Below are 18,081 nucleotides of genomic sequence, written 5' to 3'. Positions count from 1 at the left end.
GCGCTGTGCCCGGGCGTCGCGTGTGTCCCCTCCCCATGCGACGGGCAGGTAACGGCGGTGGCAGGGGACCGGACACCGGCCATTGTCCCCAAGGGCTGGCGCGGGGAGGGGACAGGAGGGGACACGGGGTCCCTGAGCGTCACCAGCGGATGTTTTCCGCTCATCCCAGCCCACACTGGGGGGACAGGGACACCCCGAGGGACACGGTGGCCTCGCGGTGCCACCAAAGAGGGATGACCGCAGGTGGCCCGTGGGGGAAACTGAGTCACGGTGACACCGCGGCTTTTGTGTCCCCTCCAGGGGTGTCCTCGAAGCGTCAGGAGCCCCCGGGGGTGCCGCGGTCGCCAGGGGCGGTGACATCCCCGCGAGGTCCCCGCCGTGTCCCCCCGCACGGCGACAACACCACCTCAGCGCCGCCACCCCCCGGGTGGCGATGTCGCCGCCAGCGCGTGCCAGGCGTGTCACCTTCGAGGACGAGCTGGTGACAGCGCGGGGGACGGTCGGTGCTGCCGGGGCGCGGGGGAGGCCGGGGGACGGCGCTGGGTCCCCAAAGGGGCCCCCAAAAGTGTCATTGCTGGACAATCCATCCCGATCCCGGCGGGATTCATCCCGGCATTCCCGATCCCAGATAGATCCGTCTCGATCCCTGTTGGATCATTCCCGATATTCCCGATCCTGGCTGGATCCATCCCAGCAGGATCCATCCCAATCCCAGCGGGATCCATCTTGGAAGGACCCATCCAAACATTCCCGATCCCGGCTGGATCCATCCCAGAGTTCCCGATCCCGGCTGGATCCATCCCGATCCAGATTGGATCATTCCTTGCAAGAGCCATCCCGATATTCCCGATCCCGGCTAGATCCATCCCAACAGGATCCATTCCAGTCCCGGTGGGATCCATCCTGGAAGGATCCATCCCAACGTTTCTGATCCTGGTTGGATCCATCCCAATCCCAGTGGGATCATTCCCGACTTTCTCGATCCTGCCTGGACCCATCCTGGCAGGATTCCCGGTATTCCCGATCCCGGTGGGATCCATCCCAACAGGATCCATCCCAACATTCCCGATCCCGGCTGGATCCATCCCGATCCCGGTGCCACTGGTGCCGCGACAATCGGGGACGGCCGGGGACACCCCCCGAGACACCCCGGGGTCCCCTCCCCTCATTTTGAGGTTTCTGGGGAGGCCCCGCCCCCGTTGCGCCCCCCCTGGATGTGTCCCTTGCCCCTTCCACAGGAACTGGGATAATTAAACATTGATTAATTCATTAATTACCTTTGGTAATTAAAAAAAACCTCCAAGTTTTTTTTTTTTTGGGGGGGGGGGCGGGACGATCTCAAGCCTTCCCCGCTTTGGGGACGCTTCTGTCCCCAGTTTCCCCTTTTGTCCCCCCAGAATTTCCCCAAACCTCCCCCGGGGGCTCCTCCCGATTGGGCCCAGCCCCCTTTTAACCCCTCCGTGCCCGGTGCTGCCCCCCGCCCTCCCCGGGGGCGGGACCCGGGGCCGGTGCCGCAGCGCCGCCGCCGCCGCCGCCTCCGCCGCTCCCGGCTGCCATTTTAAGGTGAACAAAGCGGCGGAGGAGGCGGCAGGTGAGCGGCTCCGCGGTACCGGGAACCCCCGGTACCGGCACCGGCAGCGCGGGAGGAGGGCGGTACCGGAACGGGAGGGAGCACCGGGGGTCTCCGCTCCCCGCTGCGAACGGGGGTGGTTCGTCCTTCCCCGAGGCACCGGGGGCCTCGCCGGGCTTCTCTCCGGCACCGCGGGCCGGACCGGGAGCGGCCACAGGATTCCAGTGTCGGTACCGGGGTCCCCACCGGCACCAGGGTCCCAGCCAGTACCAGATTCCAGAGCGGTACCGGGGTCCCCACCGGGTCCACACCGGTACCGGGGCCCCAACAGGTTCACATCGGTAGCGGCCACGGGATTCCAGAGCGGTACTGGGGTCCCCACCGGCACCCGGGTCCCCGTCGGTTCCGGATTCCAGAGCGGTAGCGGGGTCCCCAGCGGCTCCGCGCCGGTACCGGACTCCCCGACACCACCGAAATCCCCTCCGTGCTGACCCCGGTAGTGCTCCCGGTACCGGAGCCGTCCCCGGCCCGGCTGCCACCGGCGACACCGCGCTCCGGTCCCTGCTGCAGATCCCGGTGACCTCCCGGGGGTCCCAAGTGGAGTCAAATGGGGGGATCCGCCCGGCACCAGGAGATTTGGGATCGCTGGGACCGGGGCATTTGGAATCGGTGGGATTGGGAACCGGGACCTTTGGGCACCCCCAAAACTCCTCCCCGCCCCTCTCGGGGGTCCCGCCGAGCCCCAGTACCGCCGGAACTGGCGCCCACTTTGAGTTTCCCACAGGAACTCGCCTTTCCCCCAGCATTTTGGGGTTTTTTTTGTGTTTTTTTTCTGGGTTCTCTGCATGGCACGAGGGGGTCCCCACATTAATTTTGCTGATTTTAACCCCCCACCCCAAATTTTCCAGCCGCTCTCCTCGTGGCTCTGCCTCACGTGGACTTGGTGATTATAATTATTTTTAATTATTTTGATTTTGATTGTGATTATTTTGATTTTTAATACGTCCGGATCAGCTTAGGCTACCTGCTTCCCATCGGGGAATTCCAACAATCCCAATTAATTCCCTGCCGGCTTCGGGCTGTTGGGGACAGGGATGTGACACCGAGAGCCTGGGGTGGCACCGGCTGGTGACTCACTGTGCCTCAGTTTCCCCACGTCAACCCACGGTGACGCCGTGCCTCAGTTTCTCCACAAAACTTTTGTGGCGTCTCTTTATGGAGTCTCCAAGGTGCTTGTGAGGTCTCCAGAGTTTTTTTTGGTGGGGTCTCCAAGGTTTTTTGGGGGGGAATCCCCCGGTATTTTTTGGGGGGGGTCTCTGAATTTGTTTGTGGGATCTCCAAGGTTTTTGTGGGGGTTTCCAAGGTTTTTTTGGTGGGGTCTCCAAGGTTTTTGTGGGGGTCTCTCCAGGTTATTTTTGAGGAGGTTTCCCAGATTTTTTTGTGTGGTCTCCAAGGCTTCTTTGGTGGGATCTCCAAAGTTTTTTGGACACCCCAACTCTGTGTGACAACCCTGTGCCTCAGTTTCCCCACACAAACCGCCGCGCCTCCCACTCCCTCTCCAGCTGGGTGGCGACGATGACAAAGGGACCAAAGTCCTTCCTCCACCACCTCCTCTGGCGACAGAACCTCCCTCGAGCATTCTGTCCCCTGTCCCCTGCAGGGATGTTCACCAAGAAACCCTACGACAGCGCCTACGGGCCACCCCCCGCCTCCTACGGGCCACCCACGGGTGACTACGGCTACGATTTCGGCGCCCGCTCGCCGCCACCAGGCTCCTACTACATTGAGGACGTCCCTCAGCATTTCTACAAGTGGTCGTCACCGCCGGGGCTGGTGCGGCTGCTGGAGGGCGCGGTGATGCTGCTGTGCATCGCCGTGTTCGCCTGCGTGGCCTCCACGCTGGCCTGGGACTACGGCTACGGCTACGGCGGCGTGCTGGGCACCGGCCTGGGCGGTTTCTACGGCTCCGGTTACTACGGCAGCGGGGTGAACTACGGCTACGGCTACGGGGGATACTACGGAGGCGTCACCAACCCGCGGGCAGCCAACGGCTTCATGATCGCCATGGCCGTGCTCTGCTTCCTGGCCCAGCTGGGGCTGTTGGTGGCCAGCTTGAGCAAGTCCAGCAGCTCGCGGTCGCGCCGTTTCTACCTGGTGGTCATCGTGGTGTGCGCCGTGCTGGCCTTGGTGATGCTGGTGGCCAGCATCGTCTATGTGGTGGGGGTGAACCCGCAGGCACAGATGAGTGGTGGGGGGTACTACTACAGCCCGCTGCTGGCCATGTGCAGCCAGGTGTACGCCGGGGGCACCGTGCTCAACCAGTACCTGTACCACTACTGCACCGTGGACCCACAGGAGGTCAGCGGGGACACCCCGGGGGATGGGGACTACTGGGAGGGAATGGGGACCACCAGGGGACGGGGACTACCAGGAGGGGACAGGGACCACGAGGAGGGGCAGGGACTACTACGAGGGGATGGGGACTACCAGATGATGGGGACCACGAGGAGGGGACAGGGACTACTGGGGGACAGAGACCACCAAGAGGCGATGGGGACTACTGGGAGGGGAGGAAGGGCCACCAGGGAATGGGGACCACTAAGAGGGGACAGGGACTACCGCGAGGGGATGAGGACCATCGGGAGGGGACAGGGACCACCACGAGGGGATGAGGCTATCGGGAGAGAATGGGGAGGAAGGACCACCAGGAGACAGGGACCACCAGGATGGGACAGGGACTACCAGCAGGGGACAGGGACCACCAGGAAGATGGGGACCACCGGGAGGGGAAGGAAGGACCTCCAAAAGACGAGGGAAGGACCACCAGGAAATGAGGGATGGACTGAGGGAGGGACCTCCAGGAGGGGAGGGAGAGACTGAGGGAGGGAGGGAGACACCCCCAAAAAATGAGGGAGGAACCCCCAGGGGGTGAGGGAAGGATCCCCACGGAAAGGTTTGGGATTCGGGAAGGGCAGAGAAAAATTTGGGATTCAGGAATCAGCCCCGCCCCCTCGCTCACCTCCCCCCTGCTCTTCCCCGAGCCAGCCCCAAACAGCAGCGATCCCAAAGCATTCCCGGACCCCGGTGCCGGTCTCAAATCATTCCCAGATCCCAATCCTGGTCCCTATCCCGATCCCAATCCCGGTCCAGGTCCCGCTCCCGGTCCCGTGCCTGACCAGGCCGGGGCCGCTCCCCCCGCCAGGGCTGGAATTGGAATGCGGCGTTTCCAGCCCGGCCGGCGGAACCGGGAGCGCCCGGGGCCGCCCGGGACTGGCACGAGATGGGGGCCCGGCAGTGCCCGGCTGGCACCGGGAGCCCCCAGATCCTGCCCGTCCTTCCCAAACCCCGAACCTTCTCAAACACCCCAACCTTTTCTGTCCTTTTAGAATCCCAAAACTTCCCAAATCCCAAAGGAGGTTTGGGAAGGAGAGGAAAGATTTGGGGTTTGGGAAGGTTTGGGAAGGACAGAAAAGCTTTGGGATGTGGAAAGATTTGGGGTTTGGGATTTGGGAAGGACAGGGAAATGTTTGGGATCTAGGAAGGTTTAGAGTTTGGTATTTGGGAAGGTTTGGGGTTTGGGAAGCACACAGAATCTTTGGGATTGGGCTCACCCAACACCACGAGGATTTTGAGGATGAGAGTCCCGATGCCAGGAATCCCTAAACCCCAAATTCCCAAACCCCTGAATCCCCAAATTCCCAAATCCTGAATTCTTGAATGTGGAATCCCCAAATTCCCAAATAATTCCTGAATAATTCCCAAATAACCCCTGCACTCCCTCAGGCTGTGGCCATTGCCTGTGGGTTCCTGACTGTGCTCCTGCTGTGCCTCATCTGCGTCCTGGCGCACAAAACGCGCAGCAAGATCTGGAAATACGGAAAACACAACATTTACTGGGATAAAATCCCTGCTGAGCCCCAGGGACCTGATGTCGAGGAGTGGGTGAGAGCTGCGAGTTCAGGATTTGGGGTTGTTTGGGACTTTGGGATTGTTAGGATTGTTGGAAATGTTGGATTTTGAGGTTTTCAGATTGTTGGAAATGTTGAGAGTTTGGGATTGTTGGAATTTGGGAATTGTTGGGATTGTTGGAATTGTTGGAAATGTTGGGATTTTGGGGATTGTTGGAATTGTTGGGATTTTGGGAGTTTTGGCAGTTTGGGATCATTGGAAGAGTTGGATTTGGGGGATTTAGGGGATCTGGAGACACTGGGAAGGGGTTCGGGGACACCAGGAGGGAACTTCAGGGGAACTTGGGGACTTGAAGAGGTGTGTGGGGACACCAGGAGAGGTTTGGGGACCTCGTGTGGCGACGTCAGGAGGGGGTTTAGGGACCCCAAGAGTGCTTGGGGACACTGGCAGGTGATACTGCCAGGCGACACTGCCAGGTGACACCGGGGCCACGGCGCGGTTTCGGTCTGGCCAATGATTAACCGGGAGGTGGCCCTGGGAAAACCTGGAGTGGTGCCATTGGATGGGGACCTTGGGGACATCCCGGTGTGGCCAGCATGGCCCGGGATGTGTCACCTGCTGGGGGATGGGTGAGAGTGTCACAGCGTTCCCGTGGGAAGGGTTGGGACAGTGGCTTTGGGGACACTCCTGTCCCTGTCCCCTGTCTCTATCTCTGTCCCCTGTCCCCAACCCCTTCCTTGTCCCCTGTCCCTCTCCCCATCCCTGTCCTCTGTCCCCTGTGTCCCCATCCCTGTCCCCATCCCTCTCCTCTGTCCCCAAGCCACCACTCCCAGTCCCGTGTCTGTGGGGCCATGCTCTCTGTATCGATTTTTATTTATTTTCATTTTATTTAATTTTATTTATTTTCATTTCTTTTGATCCTGCCCGCCTTTATTTGCTCAAAGCCCCTCCCTGGCCGAGCATTTCCTGTCCCTCTGGGGACACGGTGACACCCCAGGTGCCTCCCCCCCATCGTGCCACCTCCCCCGCTTTGGGGATGTCACCCCCTTTGGGGACATCTCTGTCCCCAGATGCCACCACAACTTGGGGACACACCGGGTGGCCCCCAGGAGGGGACAGCGGCGGAAGTGGCGTGTCCGGCCGGATGTCTCCAAGGCCACCAAGGCAGCGGGGACCGGAGTCCGGCACAAACAACCCACAAAGGGCCGGAAGGAAGGGGACGGGGGGCAGCCGGATGTCCCTTGTCCCCCTGTGGGGCCACCCCAAACCTCTGGGGGCGTCACTCTGAGGGTGGCACCAACCGCCAGCTCTATTCCTTTGTCCCTTTTGTCGCTGTCTCTCCACGAGCATTTGGGGTTTTGGGGGTTTTGAGGTTTTTGTGGTTGTTGGGTTTTGGGGGTTTTGGTTTTTTTGGGGTTCTTAGGTTTGGGGGTTTTTGGGTTTTGGGGTTTCTGGGTTTGGGTTTTTTTGGTTTTGAAGTTTTAACTTTTAGGGGGTTTGGGTTTTTGAGGGGTTTCTGGGTTTGGGTTTTTTTGGTTTTGGATTTTTTTGGTTTTGGAGTTTTGGAGTTTTTCGGTTTTGGGGTTTCTGGGTTTTGAGCTTTTTGGGGATGTCCCTGGAGGATTTGGGGGGACTCCAGGTGGGACAACAACCCCTGGTTTCCGTGGACTTTCTGCCGGATTTCTCAGGGAATTTTCGGGGATTTCTTGTGGGATTATCAGGGATTTCTTGGTGTATCTTCAAGAAATTTTCTGGGGTTTCTTGGTGAATTTTCAGGGATTTCTCGGACAATTTTCAGGGAATTTTCGGGTGCTTCTCGGTGAATTTTCAGAGATTTCTGCGTGGGCCAATTCCCACGCAAATTTCTCGGGACATTTCTCGCCGGCTTCTCCTTTATCCCAGCTGAGTTCTCCCCCAAAATCCCAAATCCCTTTTTCCAGGTGAAGAACGTGTCGGGCGGGACGAGCGTTCCGGACGAGGCCGCCACCGTCGCGTACTCGGAGAAGGGCGGGACCCCCGGGCCGGCCCCGCCCTACAGCCCCCCCTTGTACAGCGACCCCCCCCAGAAGGGCTGGAAAAGGTGGGGAGGGGGCGGCAGCGCCGGGGGACGGGATGGGGAATGTGGGGAATATGAGGAGGGGGCGGGAAAAGATTGGAGGGGTCTGGAAATTTGGGGAGGGGTCGGGAGAGTGGTGGAAAAAGTGGGGAAGGGGCAGAAGAAGGAGGGAAAGGTGCGGAGTGGTCGGGGAAAGAATGGGGGGGTTGGGAAATATGGGGAGGGGGCGAGAAAAGATTGGAGGGGTTGGCGAATTTGGGGAGGGGGCGGGAAAAGGACGGAAAAAATGGGGGAGGGGCGGAAGAGGGAGGGAAAGGTGAGGACAGGTCGGGAAATTTGGGGAGGGGTCGGGAGAGGGATGGAGAAGGGTGGAAAATTTGGGGAAAGGGCGGGAAGGGGTGGAGAAAATGGAGAAGGGGCAGAAGAGGGCAGGAAAGGTGAGGAGGGGTGGAGAAATGTGGGGAAGGGCCGGGAAAGCGGTGGAAAAAGTGGGAAGGGGATTAGAAAGAGGTGGGGAATATGGGGAGGGGTCTGGAAAGGGGTGGGAAAGTTTGGGAGTTGTGGGAGGGTTCGGGAATGGGTGGAGGGGTTAGGAAATAAGGGGAGGGATCAGGAGAGGGGTGGGGAAGGATTTGAGGGGTCGGGAAAGGGGGAATCCCCCTGTGCACCCCCAGGGCCGTGTCCCCGTGTCTGATGTCCCCATCTCCCACCAGTGACCCCCCCTCGGACCCCCCCTCGCCCTCGGAGGAGCCGGACGCCGCCCATCCCCCCCACAAGCCCCCCGCCCGCCGCGGCCGCCGGGGCCGGCGCCAGCCCGAGGGCTCCCAGGGCTCCCAGGGCTCCCAGTACGACACCGACCCCGCCACCGCCCCTGAGTCCAGTGACGAGCGTGACAGCGAGCAGTGGCACAGGTGACACTCGGGACAGTGCTTCTCACTGGGTCTCTGTGGCCCTGTGTCCCCATGTCTGGTGTCCCCATGTCTCCAGTGACCCAAATGTCCCCAGTGCCCCCATGTCCCATGTCCCACACCCAGTGTCCCCATATCCCAATGTCCCCGGTGTCCCCAGTGTCACCAATGTCGCCAATGTCCCCAGTGTCCCCATATCCCAAATCCAATGTCCCCATATCCCAAATCCAATGTCCCCAATGTCCCCAATGTCCCCGTATCCCATATCTAATGTCCCAATGTCCTCATATCCCAAATCTCAATGTCCCCATATTCCAAATCCAATGTCCCCATATCCCATATCCAATATCCCAAATATCCCCCAATGTCCCCAATACCCCCATGTCCGCAGTGATGTCCCCATGTTCCCCTGCAGGCTGTACCCCCCGATCAACTCCCCGGGCACACGCCAGCGCTACAAGGCGGATTTCGGGCAGGAGCTGCGGCGCTACAAGGAGCTCTGTGCCCACATGGACGGGCTCAATGAGCGCCTGGCACAGCTGGCAGCACAGCTGGACCAGGTGCCCGAGGACAGCGCCCAGTACCAGGTGTGCCCCTGCTACCCCCCAGACCGCCCTTGGTGCCCCTTTTCACCCCTTTTTGCCCCTTTTTCCTTCTTTTTACCCCTTTTTCACCTCCACTCCCCGCTTATTTCTTTCCCCATTCACTCCCTATTGTCCCCTCTCTGTCCCCTCTGTCCTTTCCATGTCCCTGTCTCCTCCTGTTCCTCTGTCCCTTCCTGTCCCTCTGTCCCTCTGTCTCCTATGTCCTTGTGTCCCCTGTCCCTGATCCCGCTGTCCTTCTGTCCCCTCTCTGTTACCTCTGCTCCCTTTGTCCTCCCATCCCCTATCCCCTGTCCCTCTGTCCCTGTCCCCCCCATCTCCCCTGTCCCTGTCCCCACTGTCTCCCCCGTCCCCTCTGTCCCTGACCCCGCTGTCCCCGCAGGCGCTGGCCGAGGAGTACAACCACCTCAAGGACGTGAAGAGGGTGAGTTCTCAGGGCTGACTTTTAGGGTCACCTGCCTCTTTGGTGACATCCCCCATATCCCCAAAATATCCCCAGAATGTTCCCAGACATCTCCTAAAGTCCCCAAATGCCTTCCCAGAGCCCGGAGTACCAGGACAAGAAGCAGGAATCCAAAACCCTCCGGAACAAACTTTTCCACATCAAAAGGATGGTCAGCGACTATGACAAGCTCCGGGGCTGACCCCAAAGCCACCACCCCCCAAAAAAAAGGGACATTTGTAGGGGGGACACCCCAAAACCCCACCCTCCGACCCCCTCCAAAGACTTTTGTGCCTTTTTTTGTCTTAAAAAATTCCAAAATTTATCATTTTGAGCCCTCCCCAGTGCCAAGGGTGGGAGGGGGGAATGATGGCAGCTGTTGGTGTGACCCCATCTCCACCCCAAGATGTCCCCCACACCCTTCGGGATCTACCCCAGTGCCTTCCCCTGGTTGTAAATAGGGTTTTTTATGGGGTTTGCACTCCCCTAGCTGCCTTAAAGGGGTTTTGGGGGTCCCAAACTGGGGTTTGGGCGACAAAAAAAACTTTTTTTGGGTTTTTTCTGGGGGGAAGGATGACCCAAATCCCAAAATATTTTGTAGGGAATTGGTGGGATCTGTGGGAATCGTGTAATATTTTAATTGTTTTGTAATAAATTAAGTGTAACTGTTGATTTTCATTTAGGGTCGGGGTGAAATGAGAAGGTTGAAATTCCCCTAAATTTGGGAGGGGACTCCAAAACCCCTCCCAGTTGTGGAGGGGAAATCCCAAATCCCTCCACTTTGGGAAGGAAATCCCAAATATCTCTGTTTAGGCAGAAAAATCCCAGATCTTGAGAAACCCAAATCACCCAAATACCAAATTCCCCCCTCCCCAAAAAAAAACCCAAACTGAATAAGAACCCCTGAAATCCCCAATTCCCCCAACCCAAAAAAAATTCCCAATTTCAGGATTTTTATGGAATGTTCCCTATTTTTGGAGTGGGTTTTATCTCCTCAGTTCCAATTTTTCTGCTGTATCCCAAATCCAGTCCCTGGGATTGCAGGAAATGTCTTTAATTGGCGTTAGTTAATGGGTTTATATGGCATAGTGAGGATTCCAATCAGTGAATAGTCCTGGAATCCCAAAATCCTGAAATCACAAAATCCTGAAATCCCGAAATCCTGAAATCCCAAATCCCAAAATCCCAAATCTTGGCTCATTCCAAACCACCGGAGTTGTAGGAAACATCTTTAATTGGCATTAATTAATGAGTTTATATGGCGGAGCGAGGATTCCATCGGCCAGGTATGGTCCCAGAATCCCAAAATCCCAAATCCTGAAGTCCCAAATCTTGGCTCATCCTGGTGCCAGCTGGGGGGAGACAGTCCCGGCGGGGGGGGTCTGTGTCCCTTGTTGTCCCCTCCATCTTTGGGGACAGCCTGGGGACAAGGGCAGGGCCCCAGAGCTATTTGGGACAACACTGGGAGCTCTTTTGGAGACAACACCAGGTCCCCAAAACTTATGGGGACAACCTCAGGTCCCCAAAACCTTTGGTGACAACATCAGGACCCCAAAACTTATGGGGACAATGCCAGGACCTCAAACTTTTTTGGACAACACCAGGACCCCAAAACTTATGGGGACAATGCCAGGACCTCAAACTTTTTTGGACAACACCAGGACCCCAAAACCTTTGGTGAAAACTCCAGGACCCAAAACTTTTGGTGAGAATGCCGGGACCCCAAAACTTTTTGGGACAACACTGGGATCTCTTCTGGGGACAACCTCAATATCCCAAAACTTTTTGGGACAATAGTAGAACCCCAAAAATTCCTGTGACAATGCCAGGCCCCAAAACCTTTCGTGCCAACCCCACAACTCTGCAGGCACAACCCACAAGGGTGCACCCCCGTTCCGGCAGGGCCAGGAGCTGCCAGCATTGCGGAGAATCCCAATCCCCTTCCTGGGGAGTGTCCGTTCTGTTCTCTGGCCCATTCTGCTGTCTGGCCCATCCTGCTGTCTGTCTGGCCCATTGTCCAGCCCATCCCACTGTCCAGCCTGTCCCTACTATCTGGCCCATCCCGTTGTCCAGTCTGTCCCATTGTCCAGCCTGTCCTGTTGTCCGTCCATCCCGCTGTCCAGCCCATCCCATTGTCTGGCCCATCCCATTGTCCCGCCTCTCTCGTTCTCTGGCCCATCCCCCTGTCCATGTGTTCTGCTCTCTGGCCCGTCCTGCTGTCCGTCCATCCCGCTGTCTGGCCTGTCCCATTGTGTGGCCCATCCCATTTTCCAGCCTGTCCCATTGTCTGGCCCGTCCTACTGTCCGCCCTGTCCCATTATCTGGCCCATCCCATTTTCAGGCCCATCCCATTGTCCGGCCCATCTTGTTCTCCGGCCCATCCCACTATCCATCTGTCCCGCTGTCTGGCTTGTCCCGCTGTCCATCCGTCCCGCAGTACATCCATCTGTCCCACTGCCCATCTGTCCGTGCATCCATCCATCCATCCTGCTGTCCGTCCGTGCATCCATCCGTCCCTACTGCCCGGCGCCGTAGGGCCAGTTGAAGGTGCTGCCGGACAGCAGCATGTCGCGGATCAGGGTCTCGATGGGTGTCTTGCCCACCAGGCGCATGAAGAAGAGCTGTGAGATGAGGGCGGCGGGCACGGCGCGCAGCGCGGGCAGCCGCAGCAGGAGCCGCCCGAAGCGCTGCGGCTGCGACGGGAACTGTGAGCGCTCGTACTCGGTCAGCGCCACCTGCGCCTTCTCCTGCAGCGTCTCCACGTGCGCCGGGTCCGACAGCCCGCAGGCGTCTGCCAGGGAACAGAGAGGGTTTCGATGTGTGGGGGGTGGCATGGGATCTGTTGGGAATGTCCCCAAATTCAATATCGCCTGAATCCATTGGGAATAACCCCAAATCCATTTGAAACAGCCAAAAATCTAATATCACAAAACCCACTGGGGATATCTCCAAATTCATTCGGAATAACCTCAAATCCATTGGGAATATCCCCAAGGGAATATCCCACAAGGCAGTATTCCCAAATCCATTGGGAATATCCTCAGATCCAATCTCCCAAAATCCATTGGGAATCTCTCAAAATCTATTGGGAATATCCCAAAATCCAATATCTCAAAATCCATTTGAAATATCCCAAAATTTAAAGAAATATCCTGAAATTTATAGGGAATATCCCCAAATCCATTGAGAATATCCCCAAATCCATCAGGAATCTTTCAATATCTCAAGTCCCCAAACCCTCAGAAAAACCCGCAAAAACATTTCCCTGTTCATTCCCAACTTCAGATGGACCCAACCACCAGCTCTTGGAAAAACACAGGAAAACCTCTCCTTACTCACTCCCAGAACCCCCAAACCCTCAGAAAAACCCTCAGAACAACCTCTCCCTACCCATCCCCAACCCCAAAAACCCTCAGGAAAACCCCAGTCCCTCCCACCCGCCCCCAGCCCCTCACCGGGTGTGAAGAGGGCAATGGCCTTGAGGCAGCTGTACTCGGCCGAGTCCACCTGCAGCCGGTTGAGCTTCTCCACCTGCTCCTGGAAGACCCGTATCTGATCCATGAAGGCCACCACCCTCTCTGCCGACATGGGCGAGGCGTGGAAGCCGGCGGCCGCCAGCAGCGGCGCCATGTGCAGCGGCAGCGCCGACTGCGCCGCGTTCAGCACGAACAGCTCGCTCCAGCTCAGCCGCAGCAGGGCCACCTGGTCAGACACGGGCAGCTCGGGGAAGAAGGGGATGTTCCGCGCCCACTCCACTGTGCTGAAGAGCAGGCGGGCGGCCAGCTCGCAGATGTTGTCGATGCCCATGACGCTGCCCGGCGGCTGCTGCTGCTGCGCGTACTGCGAGCCGTAGCGCGCCGCCGGGTAGGGTTCGGCGCGCAGCAGCTGCGAGATCAGCTCCGACACCGGCTGCCCGTTGAAGAAGTCGCCAGCTGGGAGGGGATTGGGGCTGCTGCTGGAGTGGCTGGGGGGAATTCGGCCCCGCTGCACGGCTGGAGGGGGAGGAAGGTTGGGGTTTTCATGGTGAGCACAAAACGTCCCATTAGATTTTCATCCCAACCCAAAAAATCCCACCACATTTTTATCCCAACCCCATATGGATCTTCATCCTGATCCCACATGGATCCTACTGGGTTTGCATGGTAAACCCAAAAGATCCCACCAGATTTTCATCCTGACCCCAAAAAATCTCATCAGATTTTTATCCTGATCCCACACAGATCCTACTGGATCTTCATCCTGATCCTGCATGGATCCTACAGGGTTTTCATCCCGATCCCAAAAAAATCCCACCAGATTTTTATCCTGATCCCACACGGATCCTACTGGATCTTCATCCTGACCCCAATCAGGTCCTACTGGATCTTCATCCCAATACCAAAGAAACCTTCTGGATTTTCATCCTGATCCTAAAAAATCCCACTGGATTTTCATCCTGACCTCACAAGGATCCCCCAAAAATCCCAAAAAAAATCCACAAAAAAGAGGAAAGAATTAGGGTTTTTTCCCCCAAAACCTTGGATTCCCAGAATTCCTGGATTCCTTGGGAATTTTTTCCCTACCTTCCTTCCTCATGCCCACTCGGAAGCACTTCTTGAGGCGGCAGTACTGGCACTGGTTCCGGTGGTGTTGGTCAATCTGGCAATCCCGGTTGGACCTGCGGGAATCATCGGGATCAGCCGGAATTAGCAGGAATTTCAGCCCACCCAAATCCATCCCAGGCATCCCAGAGCCCATTCCCCAGTTTTTATGGGATTTTGTTGAAATGGTCATTGCTGATGGGTTTTTTTTCATGATGATACCAAAAAATTCCATTGTATTTTCATCCTGATCCCAAAAAATCCCACTGGATTTTCATCCTGATCCCTGCCACATCTGGTAACGTTTTTGGGATTTAATTGTTGGTGAGCCCATGGATGCAGCTCCAGGAATTCCACGGAATTCCAGGAACTTCCTGTGGGATTGGGCCTGAAATCCCTCAGGCAGTGTTGACCCCAAATCCCACAGGATTCTGGGATAAAGGGAGAGAATTCCCCCCAAATTCCTCAGAGCCTGCAAAAGGATGGATTCATCCCAAAATTCCTCAAATTCCCAAAAACCCTGGAAAAGGGCTCCTGGCCCATGGATTCATCCCAAAATTCCCAAAATCCCTGGAAAAGGGCTCCTGTCTCCCATTTCCACATGGAATCTCCCATCCAACCCCCCCAGATCCCATTCCCAGGCTGATCCCAGAGCAGGAAATCCCTTCCCAGTAGGAATCAGGGCGGGAAAAGAGAATTTGGGATGAATTCTGCGGTTGGAGCCGCGGGAATCCCACCACAGAACCTTCCAGAATCCCAACACAGAATTAATTCATCCTCAACATCCCCGGCGCGGCCGGGAACGTGATCCCGATGAAAAGCAGGATCAGGAGCAGCCCTGACGTCTTCATCCAGGCCTGAATTCCCAGAAAACGTCCGGAAAAGGCTCAAAGAACTGGGGAAAAAACGGGAATTATCCCAGAATATTTTTTTCCAGTGATGAAAACATCCAGGGGAGCCGCCAAGGTCTGGGAGCAGCAGGAAAAGATTCCAAAATTATCCTGGATTATTTTTTCCCCAGTGGATAATTCCTTGGAATTTTGGGAAAAGATCCCAAAATTATCCTGGATTTCTTTTCTCCAGTGGATAAAACCACCTGGATAATACCCACTGTGCCTGTGGAATTTTGCGAAAAGCTCCCAGAAATATCCCAGATTCTTCCCAATGGGCAAAATCACCTGGATGATCCCACCACAACCTTGGAATTTTGGGAAAAGCTCCCAAAATTATCCCAGAATTTTTCCAGTGGATAAAGTCACAAGGACAATTCCTTGGAATTTTGGGAAAAGCTCCCAAAAATTGTACCGGATTTTTTCCCAGTGGATAAAACCATCTGGGTAATTCCTTGGAATTTTGGGAAAAGCTCCTCAAAACTCATCCCAGATTTCTCCCAATCCCAGCAGGAATTCCCTCAATCCCTCCCCAGCTCCAGGGGCGGCACAGGCCAGAATCCAAAAAGGAAAAATTTCCCTTTTTTTTTTTTTTTCAAAAGTCAGGAAGTGACTTGGGAATTTTTGGCTTTTCCAGAGGAACAAAGCTCCAGGATCCCGCTTTTGTTCTGGGAATCCAAACCGGCCCCAAGCTCATTTGCATATTCAAAATGCCTTTAATTATCGCTCCCGCTAATTACCCGCCCTAATTAAGTCATTAGCACAGCCCGGGCCTTTCGGAGCTTCCCAAATTTCCCAGCTCACTGCCTCCTATCCCACTGGAAAACTCCAGGGGGGATTTTTGGGAAAGGTTTTCCCGATGCTGGGGGAAGGTTCGGCTCTTGGGAAAAATCCGGGAGGAATTTACGGAGCTTTTCCCAAAATTCCAAGGAATTAATCAGGTGTTTTTATCCATTGGGAAAAAAATCCAGGATGATTTTGGGAGCTTTTCCCAAAATTCCAAGGAATTACCCAGGTGGTTTTATCCACTGGGAAAAATCCAGGATGATTTTTTGGGAAGGTTTTCCAGCTGGGAATTCTGGTCCGTGCCACTCCTGGAGCTGGGGAGGGGTTGATGGAATTCCTCTTGGGATTGGGAGAAATCTGGGATGAGTTTTGGGGAGCTTTTCCCAAAATTTCAAGGCTGTGGTGGGATCATCCAGATGATTTTGCTCATTGGAAAAAATCCGGGATATTTCTGGGAGCTTTTCCCAAAACTTCTAGGAATTATCCTGGTGGTTTTATCAACTGGAAAAAAAAAATCTGGGATAATTTCAGGGGAACTTTCCCCAAAATCCGGGATTTTTTAGGATCGGGAGCCGACTCCTGCCAAGATTGGATCAAATGGCTCCTGGATGATTTCCAATCCTTTTCCCTCCTCCCAAAAATTCCAGAGCCCTCCCTGAGCCGGGATGAGGGAATGGGGACCCTCAGAAATTTGGGAATTCTGCCCTCTGGGAGCAGCCTGGGAACTCCCTCGTTCCAAACTCTGGGAATTCCTGGCGGTTCTGGCAGCTCCGAACTTCCTGGGGATCCCATCCTGGATTCCTCAGGGATCCCGGATCCTGGAATTCCAGAGGATCCCCGCTCCCATTATCCTGGAATTCCAGGGACTCCCTGCTCCCGGTATCCTGGAATTCCAGAGGCTCCCTGGTCCCGGTATCCCGGTGGACTGCTGTCCCCGGTATTCCAGAGGATCCTGCCCCTGCTGGATGCCGGTGTTCCCGGTCCATCCCGGTGTTCCCGGTGCTCCCGGCATTCCCGCGGTTCCCGTTGGATCCCGGCCATGCCCGGGGTGATTCACGGGCACCGCGGGAACGCCGGGAGCGCCGGGAACACTGGGATGGACCGGAATGGACCGGGAATGGACCGAGATGGACTGGGAATGCCGGGAGATGGACCTGGAATGCCGGGAATGGGGACAGCCGGGGCTGGGGGATACTGAGATGGATTGGGGGGAAACCTCAGCTGAACTGGGAGCCCCTGGGCTGAACTGGGAGCGCCGTTTCGAGCTGCACTGGGGACCCCTCATTTGCACTGGGAGCCACTGGTTTGTACTGGGAGACTCTCGTGCTGTACTGAGAGCCACTGGTTTGTACTGGGACACCCCCAGCACCACCACACCGAGACCCCAACTCATCCCCAACCGGGATCCCCCGCTGTCCCCCCGCTGTCACCTGCAGGTGTAGCTGAGGTTCCTGCGGATGCTGCGCTTGAAGAAGCTCTTGCAGCCCTCGCAGGTGAAAACGCCGTAGTGCTTCCCGCTGGATTTGTCCCCGCACACCACGCAGTCCGCGCCGGCCCCGGGCCGCTCCTCCTCGCCGTGCTCCGCGTCGCTGCCGCCGCCGCCGGGGGACGCCGCCTCCTCCGCTCCGCCGCCGCCGCCGCCGCCCCCGGTGCCACCCGCTCCGCCACCGTTCGGTTCGCCCCAAGCGCCGGCCACCATGGCCATGGCTCCGCGGGGCCGCGGGGGCTCAGCGCCGCATCGAGCGGAGCCTGCCGGTGCTGCTGCTCCTCCCGGTGCTTTTTCTCCTCCCGGTTCTTCTGCGCCCGGTGCTGCTTCTGCTCCCGGTGCTTCCCCTCCCGGTGCTGCTTCTGCTCCTGGTTCTTCCCCCCGTTCTTCTCCTCACGGTTCTTCTCACGGTTCTGCTCTCTGGTTCTTTTCCTCACGGTTCTTCTCCCGGTTCTTCCCCTCCCGGTGCTGGTTCTGCTCTCGGTGCTTCCCCTCCCGGTTCTTCCCCTCCCGGTGCTTCCCCGCGCCGAGTTCGGTAAGTTTTACCGAGGAACCGCCGGCTGGGAGAAGCTCCGCTTTTTGGGGTAGTTTTTTAGGGATTTTTTTGGGGTCGCCCCCTCAGGGATTTGTCGCTCTCCTCCTCCTCCTCCTCCTCCTGCCGGTTCACGGCCCCGCGGAAAGTTTGCGGCGGCGGCGGGGCCGGGGCGCGGCGCATCCCCCCGCGGGCACCGGCCGCATGCGGGGCCGCTCCCGCCCCCGGTGGCTCCTGCGCTCCGCGGCACCGGCTGGAAGGAGGAGGAGGAGAAGAGGAGGAGGAGGAGGAGGAAGGAGGCGGCGCTGCCCCGGTTCGCC

General features: G+C 57.2%; 2 protein-coding genes across 3 annotated transcripts; one reads left to right on the top strand and one right to left on the bottom strand.

The window, feature by feature from the left end:
- Positions 1-1,562: 1,562 nt before the first annotated feature.
- Positions 1,563-10,165, top strand: OCLN (occludin). Of its 2 annotated transcripts, XM_059489702.1 has the most exons (8): positions 1,563-1,591; positions 3,231-3,928; positions 5,354-5,512; positions 7,420-7,559; positions 8,249-8,446; positions 8,859-9,030; positions 9,428-9,469; positions 9,588-10,165. In XM_059489702.1, exons 2-8 carry the CDS (start codon positions 3,233-3,235, stop codon positions 9,687-9,689), a joined length of 1,509 nt encoding a protein of 502 aa, XP_059345685.1. In that variant the 5' UTR covers positions 1,563-1,591; positions 3,231-3,232; the 3' UTR covers positions 9,690-10,165. The 2 variants fall into 2 exon arrangements, with proteins under 2 accessions (XP_059345685.1, XP_059345686.1); XM_059489703.1 differs by lacking the exon at positions 5,354-5,512.
- A 538-nt stretch (positions 10,166-10,703) lies between these two features.
- Positions 10,704-17,459, bottom strand: NR2F6 (nuclear receptor subfamily 2 group F member 6). The gene is made up of 4 exons (XM_059489890.1): positions 17,174-17,459; positions 14,050-14,144; positions 12,943-13,479; positions 10,704-12,278 (listed from the first exon to the last, which is right to left on the bottom strand). The coding sequence occupies exons 1-4, from the start codon at positions 17,446-17,448 to the stop codon at positions 12,004-12,006; spliced, it is 1,182 nt and encodes a 393-aa protein (XP_059345873.1). The 5' UTR covers positions 17,449-17,459; the 3' UTR covers positions 10,704-12,003.
- Between the last annotated feature and the right edge of the window lie 622 nt (positions 17,460-18,081).

Source organism: Ammospiza nelsoni, chromosome 27, assembly GCF_027579445.1.
Source record: "Ammospiza nelsoni isolate bAmmNel1 chromosome 27, bAmmNel1.pri, whole genome shotgun sequence".
Taxonomy (NCBI): Eukaryota; Metazoa; Chordata; class Aves; order Passeriformes; family Passerellidae; genus Ammospiza; species Ammospiza nelsoni.
Note: the sequence above shows the minus strand (reverse complement) of the source record. Positions and strands in the feature narration are given on the sequence as shown.